The following is a 14,949-nucleotide window of genomic DNA, read 5'->3' as shown; positions in this document are numbered from 1 at the left end:
TGGTCATTTCTTTTAACTCATGCATAGTTCTTTTGCATATTCCTGAAATTTGGACGATCCATCCTGTTGTAATCTTTGGACTTCTACTTTCTTCTTGTACAAAATTGAGGCAAGAAGGTATCGATGTTTATAATTTTTCTGCCTTGAACAGTCCTGTCTAAAGACCCTGTCCTAAAAACTGGTCCTCAGTAAGACTTTCCACTTAAAATGACATTACATGCATCATTAATTACATGTTTTAGTAAAAATTAAAATACCTATCTGGTGGAAAATCTTTTCAATTTTCCGCACGTGTCCGTGACTTCAATTACAGGTCTAAATGTATTTTCATTACCGTTCATTTAAATTAGACTGAAATTGTTAAAGTTTATGCAAAATTAAATACAACCTACACTTTAAAACCCGTATAAAAATGGATATGATTGGTGGGTAGAGAAGTTATATGATCAAATGGTGGTATATAATCACAATACATGTATCGTTTGAGTATTATCACATTAATTAACTTCGTTATATTATATAAGACGTACAGAGACGTGCGAGTGAGTAGAAACCTAGTAGCTAGATATTAGTATAAATTGTACAAAATTTAACATGACGTTCGTATTATTACAAATATTAGATCTGAAGTGGGTAAATAATAAAAAATAATAATTCAAAGTTTTATTTCCGAAGACATAAACTTTTAATGAGACGTAATTTCTGGTTACGTTTTCGAGGTTTCTATTACTTGCAAACCATACTAATGTTGAATGAAAGAAGACTAAATGGGGGATCTAAAATTTGCATTTCACTACCCTTCTATCTCTACTAAATATTTTATTTATTTTTTATGGAGAAATTGTCTTCTTTTTTACTTCTTCTTCATGTGGCCTCATCCTTTAAGGACATTGGCCATCATCATGGCCCATTTTACTCTACCTGCAACGATTCTGGAGAGTTCTATTGTTGTTTTTCCACTCCACTGCTTTAAATTTTTCAACCAGGGCGTGCGTCGTTTCCCCGGGCTTCTTCTTCCTTCCACTTTCAGTGACGATGTGTCAAAATGTCAATGTTAAAGGTCTAACTAAAAGAGAGCATAATGGTCCTTACTCGAATCGAAACCCACTTGCGGGTTAGAGATGTTGAAAAAGTATCTATTCGTTACAAAGTACTCGTTACTTACGAATACCGAAAGTAACGATTACTATACAGAGAGGCAAATCGTTACTTTGATTACTCTGATTACTTCGTTACTTCGTACCAATCGTATCAGAGCGAGTAACGACTATTGTATGTACAACCAATACACTTGATTACTTTCTACCAATCGTATCCCAACGAGTAACGGACGGAACCGGTATTTTACGAGTGTTATCGAATATCGTTATCGGAATGAAGCGTTTTAAGGGTGTGAGGGTGAGGAGAAGATAGAAGATAAAACAGGGAAAAAGGGAGGTATAATGGTATACGTAAAATATGTAATGTACAGTCGGAAAAATGAAAGAATACCCATGAACGATCACATCAATCACTTATTTTGTATTTGCTGTCTTTTTCTACAAATAACAAACGTTTGTTATAGAAAAAGACAGCAAATGCAAAATAAATGATTGATGTGATCGTTCATGGATATTCTTTCAGTTTTCCGACTGTATCTTTTAAAGAAATCGAATGCGAGAACCCTATATTTTTATCTAGATCTATATCTATTACCTACCTACTGAGAAATACGATTCTCGATATGATTACCGGTACTCAAATACAAAAGTAACAAAATTGGTACTCAATAATACCATCATAGTAATCAAATAATTTTTATCCCTTAAACAGATCGGTGAAGATCGTTGTTATATCGGAATACCTATACAAAAAACCTACCTACTGAGAAATACGATTCTCCATATGATTACCGGTACTCAAATACAAAAGTAACAAAAGCAATCATAGTAATCAAAGTAACGGATACTGTAAATGATTACTTCATAAAGAAGTAACGATTTGTAACGAATACTCGAAAGTAACTATAATCAACATCACTAGTTCGACAGTAGTCACTACTCAACTAAAAAATCTGTTAATACCGATTTTTCGATGCATTATTTCCTGAGCTCTATGCCTCATCCAGATTCTACGAGGCGTTAGACAAGGTTGTATACTTACACCTATATTATTTAACCTATATTCAGAGGAAATATTTAGTGAAGCCTTGGAAAATTGCGAACATGGAATACTTCTAAATGGAGAACGCCTAAACAACATCCGCTATGCAGACGACACCGTTATTTTTGCAGACAGTTTGAACAGTTTACAGCAACTAATAAACAAAGTAATGAAGTAAGTGAAAGATTTGGACTTCAAGTAAATATATCAAAAACTAAATTTATGATAATCAGCAAAAATAAAATTAGAGACGCCCAACTACTTATCAATAATACAGCAGTGGACCGAGTAAAACAGTATACCTATCTTGGAACAATAGTAAACAAATAATGGGATCACTAACAAGAAATAAAATGTAGAATAGAAAAGGCTAGGAGTGCATTCAATAACATGGCCAAACTCTTTAGAAAGCCACAACCTTAATCTGGAGATAAAAGTAAGGCTCCTACGATGTTATATCTTCTCAATATTGTATTACGGAGTTGAATCGTGGACACTCACTGAAGCAATGGAGAAAAAACTTGAAGCCTTCGAGATGTGGCTATACAGGCGAATCCTAAGGATATCATGGACGGACAAGATAACCAACGAGACCGTATTACGAAGAGTGGCGAAAGAAAGAGAGGTGATGTATACGATTAAAAGAAGAAAGTTAGAATATCTCGGCCACATAATGAGAAACGGCGCTAAATACAGATTACTGAAGGTAATCCTTCAAGCTTAAGTATTCGGAAAGCGAAAAATTGGGAGAATAAGAATACCATGGTTAAAGAACCTGAGGAAATGGTTCTTCACAGCAACAACTAATCTATTTAAAGCATCAGTTAATAAAATAATTATAGCCAGAATGATCGCCAATATTCGAAACGAATAAGCACTAAAAGAAGAATGCCTCATATCCAAGCATGCCATACTTCCGTACTGATCAGGCCTTTTAAATCTTTAGCAAAGTCGTCACTACTGGGGAGCTCAAATATAGGATATGGCAATATTTGAGCCATGATATCTCTTTTACGATTAAGCATCTCAATAAATGGCCAAAAAATAAACAACATACGTTTTTCAGATGACACAGCCCTTCTTGAAAATAACAAGAATATTTAATTGATCTCATTGATCGATTGTATGCTTCGTGGACTTCGAAAAGGCGTTCAATAAAGTACAGCAAGTACAATTAATGCAGATGCTAAAAAATACAGGAATAGATGACAGATATTTTTGTCATTAAAAATGTGTACCTACTGGAATGAAACTGCTATCGTAAAAATTGGAGATAACACACCAACGAAATCTCCATACAATGGATAAGTCAGACAAGGTTGAATTTTGTCCCCAACATTGTTCAATACCCAGACCAGTTATTTAAAAAGGCACTTGATGGACAGTCATGTGGAATAAAAATCAACGGAGAACTACTTAATGTAATATGCGGACGATGCAATAATTCTGTCAGAAAATATTGAAGGTCTCCAAATTCTGCTTGATCGTGTTCACGAAGTAGGAGCGGAAATGGGTATTAAAATAAACTCAAACAAAACCAAATTTTTAGTCTTGCGTCATAACCGACATATTTGTTACCTGTCCTAAAGTTTCTATGGGACTTTATGAAAATGAAGACATTTCTTTGCAATAATCATCTCAGTTTAGAACTAAGACAAAGAATGATTCCTATATTTGGTCTGCACTTTTGTATGGTGCAGAAGTGTGGACTCTAAAAATATCAAGCATGAACAGAATTGAAGTATTGAAAGTGTGGATTCATTGATTGGAGGGATTGAAAGGAGGGACAACAAAGATATAATTTTCATATCACGACTGCCAATATTTTTTCTTTTTAATTAATATATCTAGAAGCTTGTTATGTTAAATCTTTTCCAAGTCTAAAAAACATAAGTATGTGTCCTAATTCATGTCCTTGCAATATTTGTAAGTGTGTGACTCATTAAAGCTATTGTTCTGTGACCTAAATCAGGTTGTTGGAATTGTTATAAAGTTCGACTGCAGCCATTGTATGGGGATTATATTATGACTGTTTGATATATTAGAATAAAGAGATCAACCATTACATCAATAACATCTTTATCAATGAGTTTTAATGGGCACATCATCTAGTCCAGTGGCTTCGCCATCTTTTGTGTTTTTGATGGCACAGATGACTTCTTCCAGTAATATTAGTGGTTCGGTATCCTCTGTGGTTTCTCATGACAGTTCTTTTTGGCATATAGAAAATACTTGACAGCAGTATTTCGGTATCTATTGTTTTTGTTTTCTACAATGTTGGTTGCCAAATTGCGTTTGTGATCCCGTATTCGAATGAGCATATTCATGGAATATGAGACCACTTTAATATCATGAACGAATTTTTAAGCTATAGAAATAATTTTCACTAAACTCGTGCTACAAATAGAAGCTAGTTTTAAATATTTCAAATATATAGGTCTGGATCCCGCGTATGAAAAAAAAAGTTAATTAATAGCAAGCTTAAAATTTGTTAATAGCTTAAGGGTGTCTAGTCGGACAAACTTTGATTTATAGGAACACTGGAACAGGGGAAGTTTTAATTGTGGGACAGGTTAAAAATTTGGAACGGTCAGACCACGAAAACGTCACATGTATTTTGTCCGACAGAACTTCCAATTGATTTGTTACCCTTTCATTAAACTCTAATGCAAAAATCAGGCTGCTATTTATCACCAAATGGGAATTATAATGAGTGGAACACGTAGAATATGTCAAATGACAGGAATTATGACAGGTGATAAATAGCAGTTTGATTTTTGCATGAGAGTTTAATGAAAGGGTAACAAATAAATTGGAAGTTCTGTCGGACAAAATACTTGTGACGTTTTCGTGGTCTGACCGTTCCAAATTTTTAACCTGTTCCACAATTAAAACTTCCCCTGTTCCATTGTTCCCATATATCAAAGTTTGTCCGACTAGACACCCTTAAGCTATTATCAAATTTTCAGCTTGCTATTAATCAACTTTTATTTTCATACGCGGGATCCAGACCTAATAATTTTTATAGATTTTGCGCGTAGATCTATCTCACGGTTTAAAACTTAGAGCCTCAATGTGCCCTGGAAAGACATCATAATAACCTGTATTTTGGAACGTCAACATAAACAACAGTATTATATTTTTGAAGAAATATATAGAAAACAAAATAGGAATTTACAAAGAAATGTAATTGAGTAAGCTGGCTCCAAATAAGGATACAGGCAAAAAAATGATGATGACCAAACTTGACCAGGGTTGAAAGGGCATTTTTCAACAGCTAATTTACTTTGGACCAAACTAAGCTATAGACAGGTACGAATATTTAACTACCACACCTATGGTTGTAAAAAATTCAAAAACTCTTGTTTGGAGTAAGACGATTTTAAAGATGATGATGATTATCATGATGTTATAGCTCAGTTTGGATCGTCTCTGTTTTAATTAATTATTTGTTTAATTATCTTACGCCAATTTAGACAAGTTTAACTGTTGACATTAAATAGATAAATGCAATAAATCCTACAAACAGTCCTAATATGTCATTTTCAAGGATTTTAGTGGGTAAATCGAAAAGTTAATGTTTGTGTGTGAGGCAGAAAAATGTCGTGGGTGCCTTATTTAAAACGATTAGATCGTCTAGGAAGTCTGCAGTCTGAATGATAATTACGTTGATTCAATTGTAAAATTATAGTGCAAGTACCAATATTTATACATATAGTTATTATATCGGGAGTGTGAAAACGAGGATAAGCATGTGGTTTGAATGATTATAACTAAACCGAAATATTCATCAATATAGCTTATTTAAACCATAAGTATGGATAGGGATAAGAGATATGACTTAAGTCGTTATAACAGGGTTAATTCGTTATTTAGGGAGTTAGGACCTCGGGAGTTAGAAGCGGAACGTGAAATAGACGGTAAGTATACTAGACCAGTAAGGATCTGTTTTTAGGTGGATGTGAGAGGTGGCATTCAGATTTTTGCGGATAAAGTTAGGTGATAACTTCGTTAATAATAATTGATTTATTCTCCTTCTCAAATATGCCCGGAACATTAATAAAAAAAATCAAATATTTAAAAATTTCAAAAAATTTCGTTTTTTTTTTCTACTTTTTTTGCTTATAACTTAAAAACTATTCATTTTAGAACAAAGTCCTATAGGAATAAAACAAAGACAATTAAATTTTCTATCAGATGCGATTGGTTAACAATGTCTTAATTTATTACCCTTGCTTCAAAATAGCAATAAATATAAAATAAGGGGGCAAAACAAGCCAGTCCTTATTCAATGATTTTCCATCACTTAGGTTACACTTTTCGCTTAGAAAATTTTTGTAATGTGCTAAAACCGTACACCAATTTTCATTAAAATTGACTTACTAGATTTTGCATAATAATTTTGCAATCTAAACTTTTTTTAAAAAATTAAAATTTTTTAAAATCTTGCACAACAAAAACTAGAACATACAAAGATTTGTCAATTTTTTTACATATAAAGAAGTACTCCACCTATCTAATGCACTTTACAGAATTTAAATCGGATTATTTAAGCAGCCTCAGCAATGTTTTAAAATTATAAACAATTTTTTGGTTTATAAACAAATTAGTGCTGTGGCCAGGAGGGGGTGCTACGGGCTCCTTTATTTAGAAGGACTTACCCAAGTTTTTTATGTATTTTGACCCGTAGAACACGAATTTTTTGGGTAACAGTTGATCCGGATGTCGATAAGATTGTTATAAACAAAGAACTTGAGGAATTACATAAAATCGATTTTTCGCAAAATAAAACATTTTTTTGTATTTCTTGAGTAATTCTAAGCAAAAAATGTTCTTACAAGTTTTTTCGTAGGATGCATAGTTTTCGAGATAAACGAGGTGGAACTTTCAAAAAATCGAGAAATTGCAATTTTGAACGCGAATAACGTTTGATTAAAAAATAAAATAGCAATTCTGCTGACAGCATTTGAAAGTTTAAGTCAAATTTTACCGGTTTTAATTATTTGCATTGCTAAAAACAAATTTTTTTATTATTAAACAAAGCTATTTGTTTATAAGCCAAAAAATTGTTTATAACTTATTTTGTTTATACATTGTTTATACATTGCTGGGGCCCCTTAAATAATCCGATTTTACTTCTGTAAAGTGTATTAGATAGGTAGAGCACCTCTTTATATGTAAAAAAATTAGCCAACTTCTAAATGGTGTACTTTTTGTTCAGAAAGATTTTAAAAAATTTTAACTTTTTAAAAACATTTAGATTGCAAATGTATTATGCAAAATTTATTAGGTCGATTTTAATGAAATTTGGTACACGATTTAAGTATGTTACACAGAATTTCCTAAGCGAATTACTAAGGTTCTAAGCGCCACCAAAGTGGTTAAAAAATATTGAATAACAACAGACTTATTTTGCCCCCTTATTTTGTATTTATTGCTATATTGCAGAAAAGGTAATACCTTAAGACATTTTTTACCAGTCGTATATCATACAAAATTCAATTATCTTTATTTTATTTCTCTACGACTTTGTTCCAAAACGAATCGTTTAAAGTTATAAGCAAAGAAAGCAGAAAAAAATCGATGTTTTTCGAAATTTTAAATATTTTAATTTTTTTATTAATGTTCCGGGCATATTTGAGAACGAGCATAAGTCAATTATTATTACTGAAGGTGTCACCTAACTTTATCTGCAAAAATCCGAATGCCACCTCTCACATCCAAAATACACGTTTTTTTACAGATTAGTCCTGGTCTATAATGACAACTTTAATGATATTGGGTTTCATCCTACTATACTCCAAATAGATATCATCATTATCATCCATCAGCTCGGCCAAGTAGCAAATGGTTTGACACAAATCACACACTGCCAACCAAAGAAAAAAAAAGAAAAAAAAGAAAAATAATTAAGTTCATCAAGTTATGTCTAACTGCTGATTGCCGTTTGTCTTTCGATTCTTTTCAGCCAATCAAAATTAAAGTTTGTTCAAATTGACTTATACAGTAAGAGCCACCGTACCTAACTGATATGCTTATGGGCTAGTCCGGTCCGTTCTCAGATGTGACTTTTATCCCAGTCATATTACTGTCAAGAAACTATTCAAAATAATAGTTTTTTCATACAAAAAATATATTAATTAATAGGATTATTACTCTGCTTTAAAATAGCTTTATTAAAACACCAACAATATTGCAATACTTTAAAACTTTTACAACTTTAACAAAATGACAACTATAAACGTCAAAATTAGATCAGCTGTAGTTAATATACTAGTTGATCTATTATTTGTCAACTTTCTATGTTAATATTCAGTGTGTATACATTTTCTGACGTTCTAAACGTCACTAGACACAAAAATTAACATTGCAACAAGTGAAAGGACCAGGATTGTAATAGCTCAATGTTCCTATGTAGCTAGTAGGTTGGCGCTTACTGTATGCTTTCAATTTTTGGTCTGCACAAACTTCTTCTTAACGTGCCCTATCAAGTCCCCTTGACGTTGGCGATTAACATGGCGAAACTGTCTCTGTCTCGAGCTATTGTAGATAGTTGCTCTGCTTTCTTTATTCCTGTCCACTCTATGATATTCTTCAACCAAGAGGCCTGGTTTCTACCAATTCCTCTGCGTCCTTCGATTTTACCCATCATAATAAGTTAAAGAATAATATATCGGTCTCCCCTTACTACGTGCCCAAAATAGGCAATCTTCTACATTTTTGATGTTATCAAGCAGCTCTCGAGCAGCAGTTCAAACTAGTTTGATCAAAAATTTTATCGTGTAATTATTTATTTAGGAATTTTTTAAGTAATATATTAAAAATATTATTTTAATGTTTTCCTTTAGATTTATCCGGCCACTAATTTAATTATGTATTTAAATTTAAGCGATGTGAATTTAAGAGCACACAGTAGCGATCAACAGGTAGCAACAAACGCGGTCCAAGATTGCGAAAGTTCTGCGAACTTTCAAAAGTGAGGCAACAGTGCGTCGGTAATTCGACACTGACAGTGACGTTTATACTATCAAAAACAATAATTTTTATACACATAGGCGCGAAATGTTGCCAAGTCAGTGACGTTCGATTTCTTATTATAAAAAAATCGATTTTTAGTAGTTCCAATGTGGCACAAAATTTAGGCACGGGATAAAAAAGTTTATTTGAAGAAAGTTTATTTTTTTGTCTTTCTTAATGGCGGCACAGGCTCCTTTTTTCAATATTTTATTTAGTTATAGAGTAATTTCCACATACTAACATATTTCTGAAATTGGGCTCTGTACCACCATTCTTTATTATATTACGAATATGTGTGCCAAATATCTCGACAAAATATTCAAAATTAGAGCCGCAATCTTGGAACGCGTTTGTTGCTACCTGTTAATCGCTACTGTGTGCTCTTAAGAGGCTACATTAGCACGTCATCAATATTACTTCGAGAGATAGTAGCCGCACAGTTTTTCTAAAATTTTGCGAACCTTTGGCAACAGTGCGTCGGAAGTACTTAACACTATCAAAGACGAAGGCACAATATTGTGATAATAATAAACTCAGAGGTGCGCTAAATGATGCCAAATCAGTCAGTTAAGTTCAATTTGGTGTTATAGAAAATCGATTTTAGTATGTTATTCTAATGTGACACAAAATCTAGGCATGGTATAAAGAAGTTTATTTGAAGAAAGTTTATTTTTTTGTTCATTTTAATGCCGGTAGAGATTCGTTTTTGTAATATTGTATTTAGTTATAGAGTAATTTCCACATACTAACATATTTCTCAAATTGGCCTCTGTACCGCCATTCTTTACTATATTATTACGTATAGGTGTGCCAAATAACTCGACAAAATATTCAAAATGAAAACTGCAATCTTGGAACGCGTTTTCCGTTTAGAAGACGTGCTCATATATAGCCCTTTAAGCGATTCACTGATGTATTTTTCTTCTAAGCTAATTTATAAATTAAAATAGTTGACGTCCGTTTCATAATATTTCGTTGCTTTTTTTCAATCAAAACATAAAAAATTGTATGCATAATAATCGGTGAAATAAAGGGATTTCAATGCGGGTGTAGCAAATAATTCATTCGCCGTTAATAGCAAGAAGAATATTAAATAGGTATATCTATACATATTATGTATTCAATAACCCCATATTGATTACTATACGATAAATAACATATTGTGTACATACAATGTTTATATGTTTACAGTAGGTATGTAGTAAAATGAGTAAAACCTATACTCACACACTCACACCTATATTATTATTATTATTATTGGATTATAATTTTTTTTATTGTTTATTGTATAGTAATGATACATAAAAAATAAGTGGAAATTGATTAATCATTTAATGACAATATGACAAAAGTTTTTTATTTCGCAACAACGAATCATTAAACAGAATCCTGCCTACACAAACTTCAACATTTTGAATATTCTTTGCCAGTATAACAGACAACAGAATCAATGGACATTGGACAAATCCTGAAAATAACAAGATATGAGTAAGCATCTAGAATCCATAATATATAGGTACCATTACAAACAAGCAATTGGATTACATACTTGGTAAATCCTATGTTTTCACCCAATGTGACTTGAGGTGAAACCGCAAGTCGATATTTGAACTCTTCGTGTAGCTTTGCGTCGATTGATATACGATTTCACTTTCACTAATTTAGCCACATGTTTGCCAAACTTGCGGTCATAACTTTTTAAGTATGTATATATTTCTTCTCGTCTTGCTAAGGCGCGTCGAATAATATAGCGCTTGTACTATTTTGGTGACTTTAAAACAGTACTTCCGTTTGAAACTCTAAAACCGGAAGTCCTTGGGTCAAATTTCTCACCTTTAATACTATCTTTGGGTTATAAGCTCTCATTCGATACCTCATTTGTCATTCTTTCTGGTCTAATGACGGAGGAGTTATATTCGGGGACAGACGGACGGACAGACCGGTATGAAACCGGAAGTATATATTTGTACTCGTCTTGCTAAGACGCGTCGGAAAATATATCGCTTGTACTATTTCGGTGACTTTACAACAGTACTTCCAGTTGCAACTCTAAAACCGTAAATCCGAGGTCAAATTTCTCATCTTTAATACCATCCTTGGGTTATAAGCTTTCATTTCACACCTCATTTGTCATTATATCTAGTATAATGGCGGAGGAGTTGTATTTACAAAGTCTCTGGAACAGACGGACATGGGTAATTTAAAGTTTTCACATTTTTTCAAAATGGGTGAAAACAAAATGTTGGATAATGTAGTACCTGAACCCGAATGGCTCAATTTTTCAATTGAGCCATTCATTTAACCCATTACAATGCCAGTAACTTCCTTATTGTAAAAGATAAAATAAAGAAGAAATTACTATTATAGTAGGCTGATTTACAACGATTATTTCTTCTTCTTCTTCCTCTTTACAAGCCATTCTGCGTGTTGATTGGCGGATTGATACCTCTATGGAAGGTGGTCGCTCCATATTTTGCGCGTCGGCCGATACTTCCTCTACTGATTGGTGATATTTATTTCGACCACACAACCCCCATTTTGCTTATGTGGTTATTTCCTAAGGATTCTTTGAACGCTTATAATCTTTTACTCTTAAAAGTTTTTTAACAGGTTTTAATATAATGTTTTCAGAAAAATTTGTCTATCGAAGTGAAAAATGCTGTGTAGCTATTATAAATTTATTAATTTATTAATAATAGTAGGGGAGGAAAGTATGCTAAATGTACAGTCACTCGAGCGCTTTGGGGACCTATTGGGTTGTGAAGAGTAGGTTCTAAAACCAAAAAAAGTTATGTAAAGTTTTCCATTTTAGTGGGGACTTTCCTTTATTAATTTAATTTTCCATTTCCAACAATCATTTTTTCCGATTATAGCGCCATCTATCGATAATTTGAAAAAATGTTTCAAATAAAAGTTACTTATTTTTACGTGAGGAATCCGAATCTGCAATAAAAATGGGGGGTTCCTATTTAAGATTTTAAAGTAACCCCACCCCATATCCGTGGGAGGTCGTGTTTGGTGCCATTCGATAGATTTTTCAAACATATTGAATAAGTGTATTTTTCAGTTTTTCGATCTGATGTTCATTTCGCGAGATATCGCGGGATTCGTATTTAAAATTTTAAATTTACCCCCCACCCCTCTCCGTGGGCAGTCGTGTTTGGTATCATTCGATAGATTTTTGACAAATATTGAGCACGTACTTTTTAGTTTTTAGATCTATCGTTCGTTTCGCGAAATATTCGCTTTTTTCTTGTGAAACTTTGTGACTCGCCCATTTCATTACGCCTTGCCCAAATCGTTAGATTTTTGAAATATACACTGTCTTGCATATACTTAATTTACCTTATCTTAATCTGATGATTTCAAGATTTTCTAAGGATAGATTTTTTTTCGGCCCTCCCTTAACGAACTCCCCTGTGATTAGAGCCAATATATGGTTGAGGTACATCTACAGGGTACCAGAGTCCTCCCCATATGATAATCTGACGCGCTCGAGTTACTATAAAAATCCCCGCTTGGGCTCCCCTACCATAATATATTTTGTTAATTTGGACAACCGTACTTTCCAGTGTTCTATTCCATCAAATATTTATAAAACATATTAACTCATTTTGAATTATTTTTTTTTATTTTTAGCTATATTGACAAAGATAAAGCAACAAATGGACCAGTTGATGAACAGCTTTCCAGTATTTAGAACTGGAAATTCTACCGGCGACTTTCCCGATTTTCCTAACTTTGGAGGGGACCTTCCACAAATCCCCCAATTCGGTGACATTGACTTAAGCAAAGGAAACACCACATCAGAAACTAAGGTAACTTTTATTTTTCTTTTTTGTCTTTTATGCAGGATTCCTTCTAACTGAAGAATTAGAACATAACTTAAGCAGCCAAAGCTAGAGTAGAAGCGTGACAATTGGGGCAAAAGTTAAAAAATTATAAATACACATGTCACTATTAAAAAATGTGAGAATTGAACAAGTAATAATAATCAGAGGCTATCAGAGCAACAGTGGCCAACCAGCATTGGTTGCTTGAGCCACTCTGCATCTGTAAATACTTTAAGGAATAACTTTAATGTCATAAAAGCGTTTCGGTAAAATTGTTAGTTGTAGGTTAGGCGACTATTGCTCTGATAGCCTAAAATGGATAAAAAGTTAAAAACTGACCCAAAAATAGTACTAGAGTAGTTGCCAAGTAGTCACATGAAAACTGTGATGACATAATAAACATAATTCAAAACCTGACAGATTCTCTCTCTTCAATCCTGACCCCAAATTTTAGGCCTAGCCTCTACTTATCTCCTAATTCAAAGTCTACCCTACGCCGATATGTGATTTTATCTTGGCGGTGGTTCCCACCCCTTATTAGGGGTGGAAAAATTTTTGGTTAAAATTACCACGGAATTCGCTAGAGAACCTAATTCTAAGCAAAAACTGTTCCATAATTTGTTTTTTAAACTCAATACTTTTTGAGATATTCGTGGTTGAAAATTGGCCATTTTCATTGAAACATAATACCTTTTCGAACAATGTTTTGCGAATACTTTAAAAATTATGCATCTAACAAAAAAAACTATAACATTTTTGTAGGTTATGAAAAAACAAAGAGACACTTGCCTTCATAAATCTTCTAGTTATAATAAAAAAGAAATATGGTAGGCGAAAATAGTTTGTTTTTTGGTACATTCTCAAATTGGTGTATTCAACTTAAAATAACAGAGAAACGATCGATTTTAGGTGTATACTGCTACTAATACCTTTTGTAGTGCTTAAAAAGACCTTTAAAATGAGCTACATTAAAGGTCCATTACATTAAAACTAAGCGAGATATGCTGCAAATAAAATTGATAACTAATGTATTTTAAGAAAAAAATGAGAAGTAATTTTAACCCCCATCCACCAAAATGTAAATGCATCGTTTTCCTTCAACAATACCTTTTATTATAGTGTTATTTCTATGTTCAAAACGTTGGACGGGTTTAAAATGAATGGTTTTTGAAAAAAAAGATTAAATTATAGAGCGCATTTTTAAATTTTCTTAAAAATCTTCCTTTTTCTCCATGTAACTTGAAAATGATAAGAGATGCAGTAATGAAAAATAAAAAGGAAATTTGTATCTGAAAAAGCCCTACATTTTTGTGTGGTATCTTTTTTTCGTATCTCTTGTCTTTTTCGAGTTACATGGAGAAAAAGGAAGATTTTTAGAAAATTTAAAAATGCGCTCTATAATTTGATCTTATTTTTTTCAAAAACCATTCATTTTAATCCATTCCAACTTTTTGAACATAGATATAACACTATAATAAAAAGTATTGTAGAAGTAAAACGATGTATTTAAATTCTGATTTTCTGACAACTTTTTTGCAGAATATCTCGCTTAGTTTGAATGTAATCGACATTTAGTATTACTCATTTTAAAGGTCTTTTCAAGTACTACAAAAGTTATTAGTATCATTATACACCTAAAATCGACAGTTTCTCTGTTATTTCAAGTTGAATAAACCAATTTGAGCATGAAGCAAAAAAACAAACTCTTCTTACCTACCATACTGCTCTTTGTATTTTAACTAGAAGAGTTACGAAGGAACAAATCTCTTTGTTTTTTTATAACCTACAGAAATATTTTATATAGTTTTTTTGTTAGATGCATAGTTTTTAAGGTATTCGCAAAAATCCGTCCGAAAAGGTATCATTTTTCAATGAAAATGGCCAATTTTCAACAACGAATAACTCAAAAAGTATTGAATTTTCAAAAAATAATTATAGAACAGTTTTTGCTTAAAAT

General features: G+C 32.6%; 1 protein-coding gene across 3 annotated transcripts in view; it reads left to right on the top strand.

The window, feature by feature from the left end:
- LOC126884580 (uncharacterized) overlaps positions 1–14,949 on the top strand; it is a 128,460-nt gene that overhangs the window by 92,692 nt on the left and 20,819 nt on the right. For 2 of the 3 annotated variants that reach the window (XM_050650567.1, XM_050650566.1), the window contains exon 3: positions 12,799–12,977. In XM_050650567.1, the coding sequence (XP_050506524.1) occupies positions 12,799–12,977 (179 nt within the window). Of the gene's footprint in view, positions 1–5,797; positions 6,063–12,798; positions 12,978–14,949 lie in introns of those variants that run through there. The other variant, XM_050650568.1, reaches the window with a different exon arrangement.

The sequence above is a fragment of the Diabrotica virgifera genome, chromosome 5, assembly GCF_917563875.1.
Source record: "Diabrotica virgifera virgifera chromosome 5, PGI_DIABVI_V3a".
Classification (NCBI taxonomy): Eukaryota; Metazoa; Arthropoda; class Insecta; order Coleoptera; family Chrysomelidae; genus Diabrotica; species Diabrotica virgifera.
The sequence above is the reverse complement of the archived record's forward strand: the minus strand, read 5'-3'. Positions and strand labels throughout refer to the sequence as shown.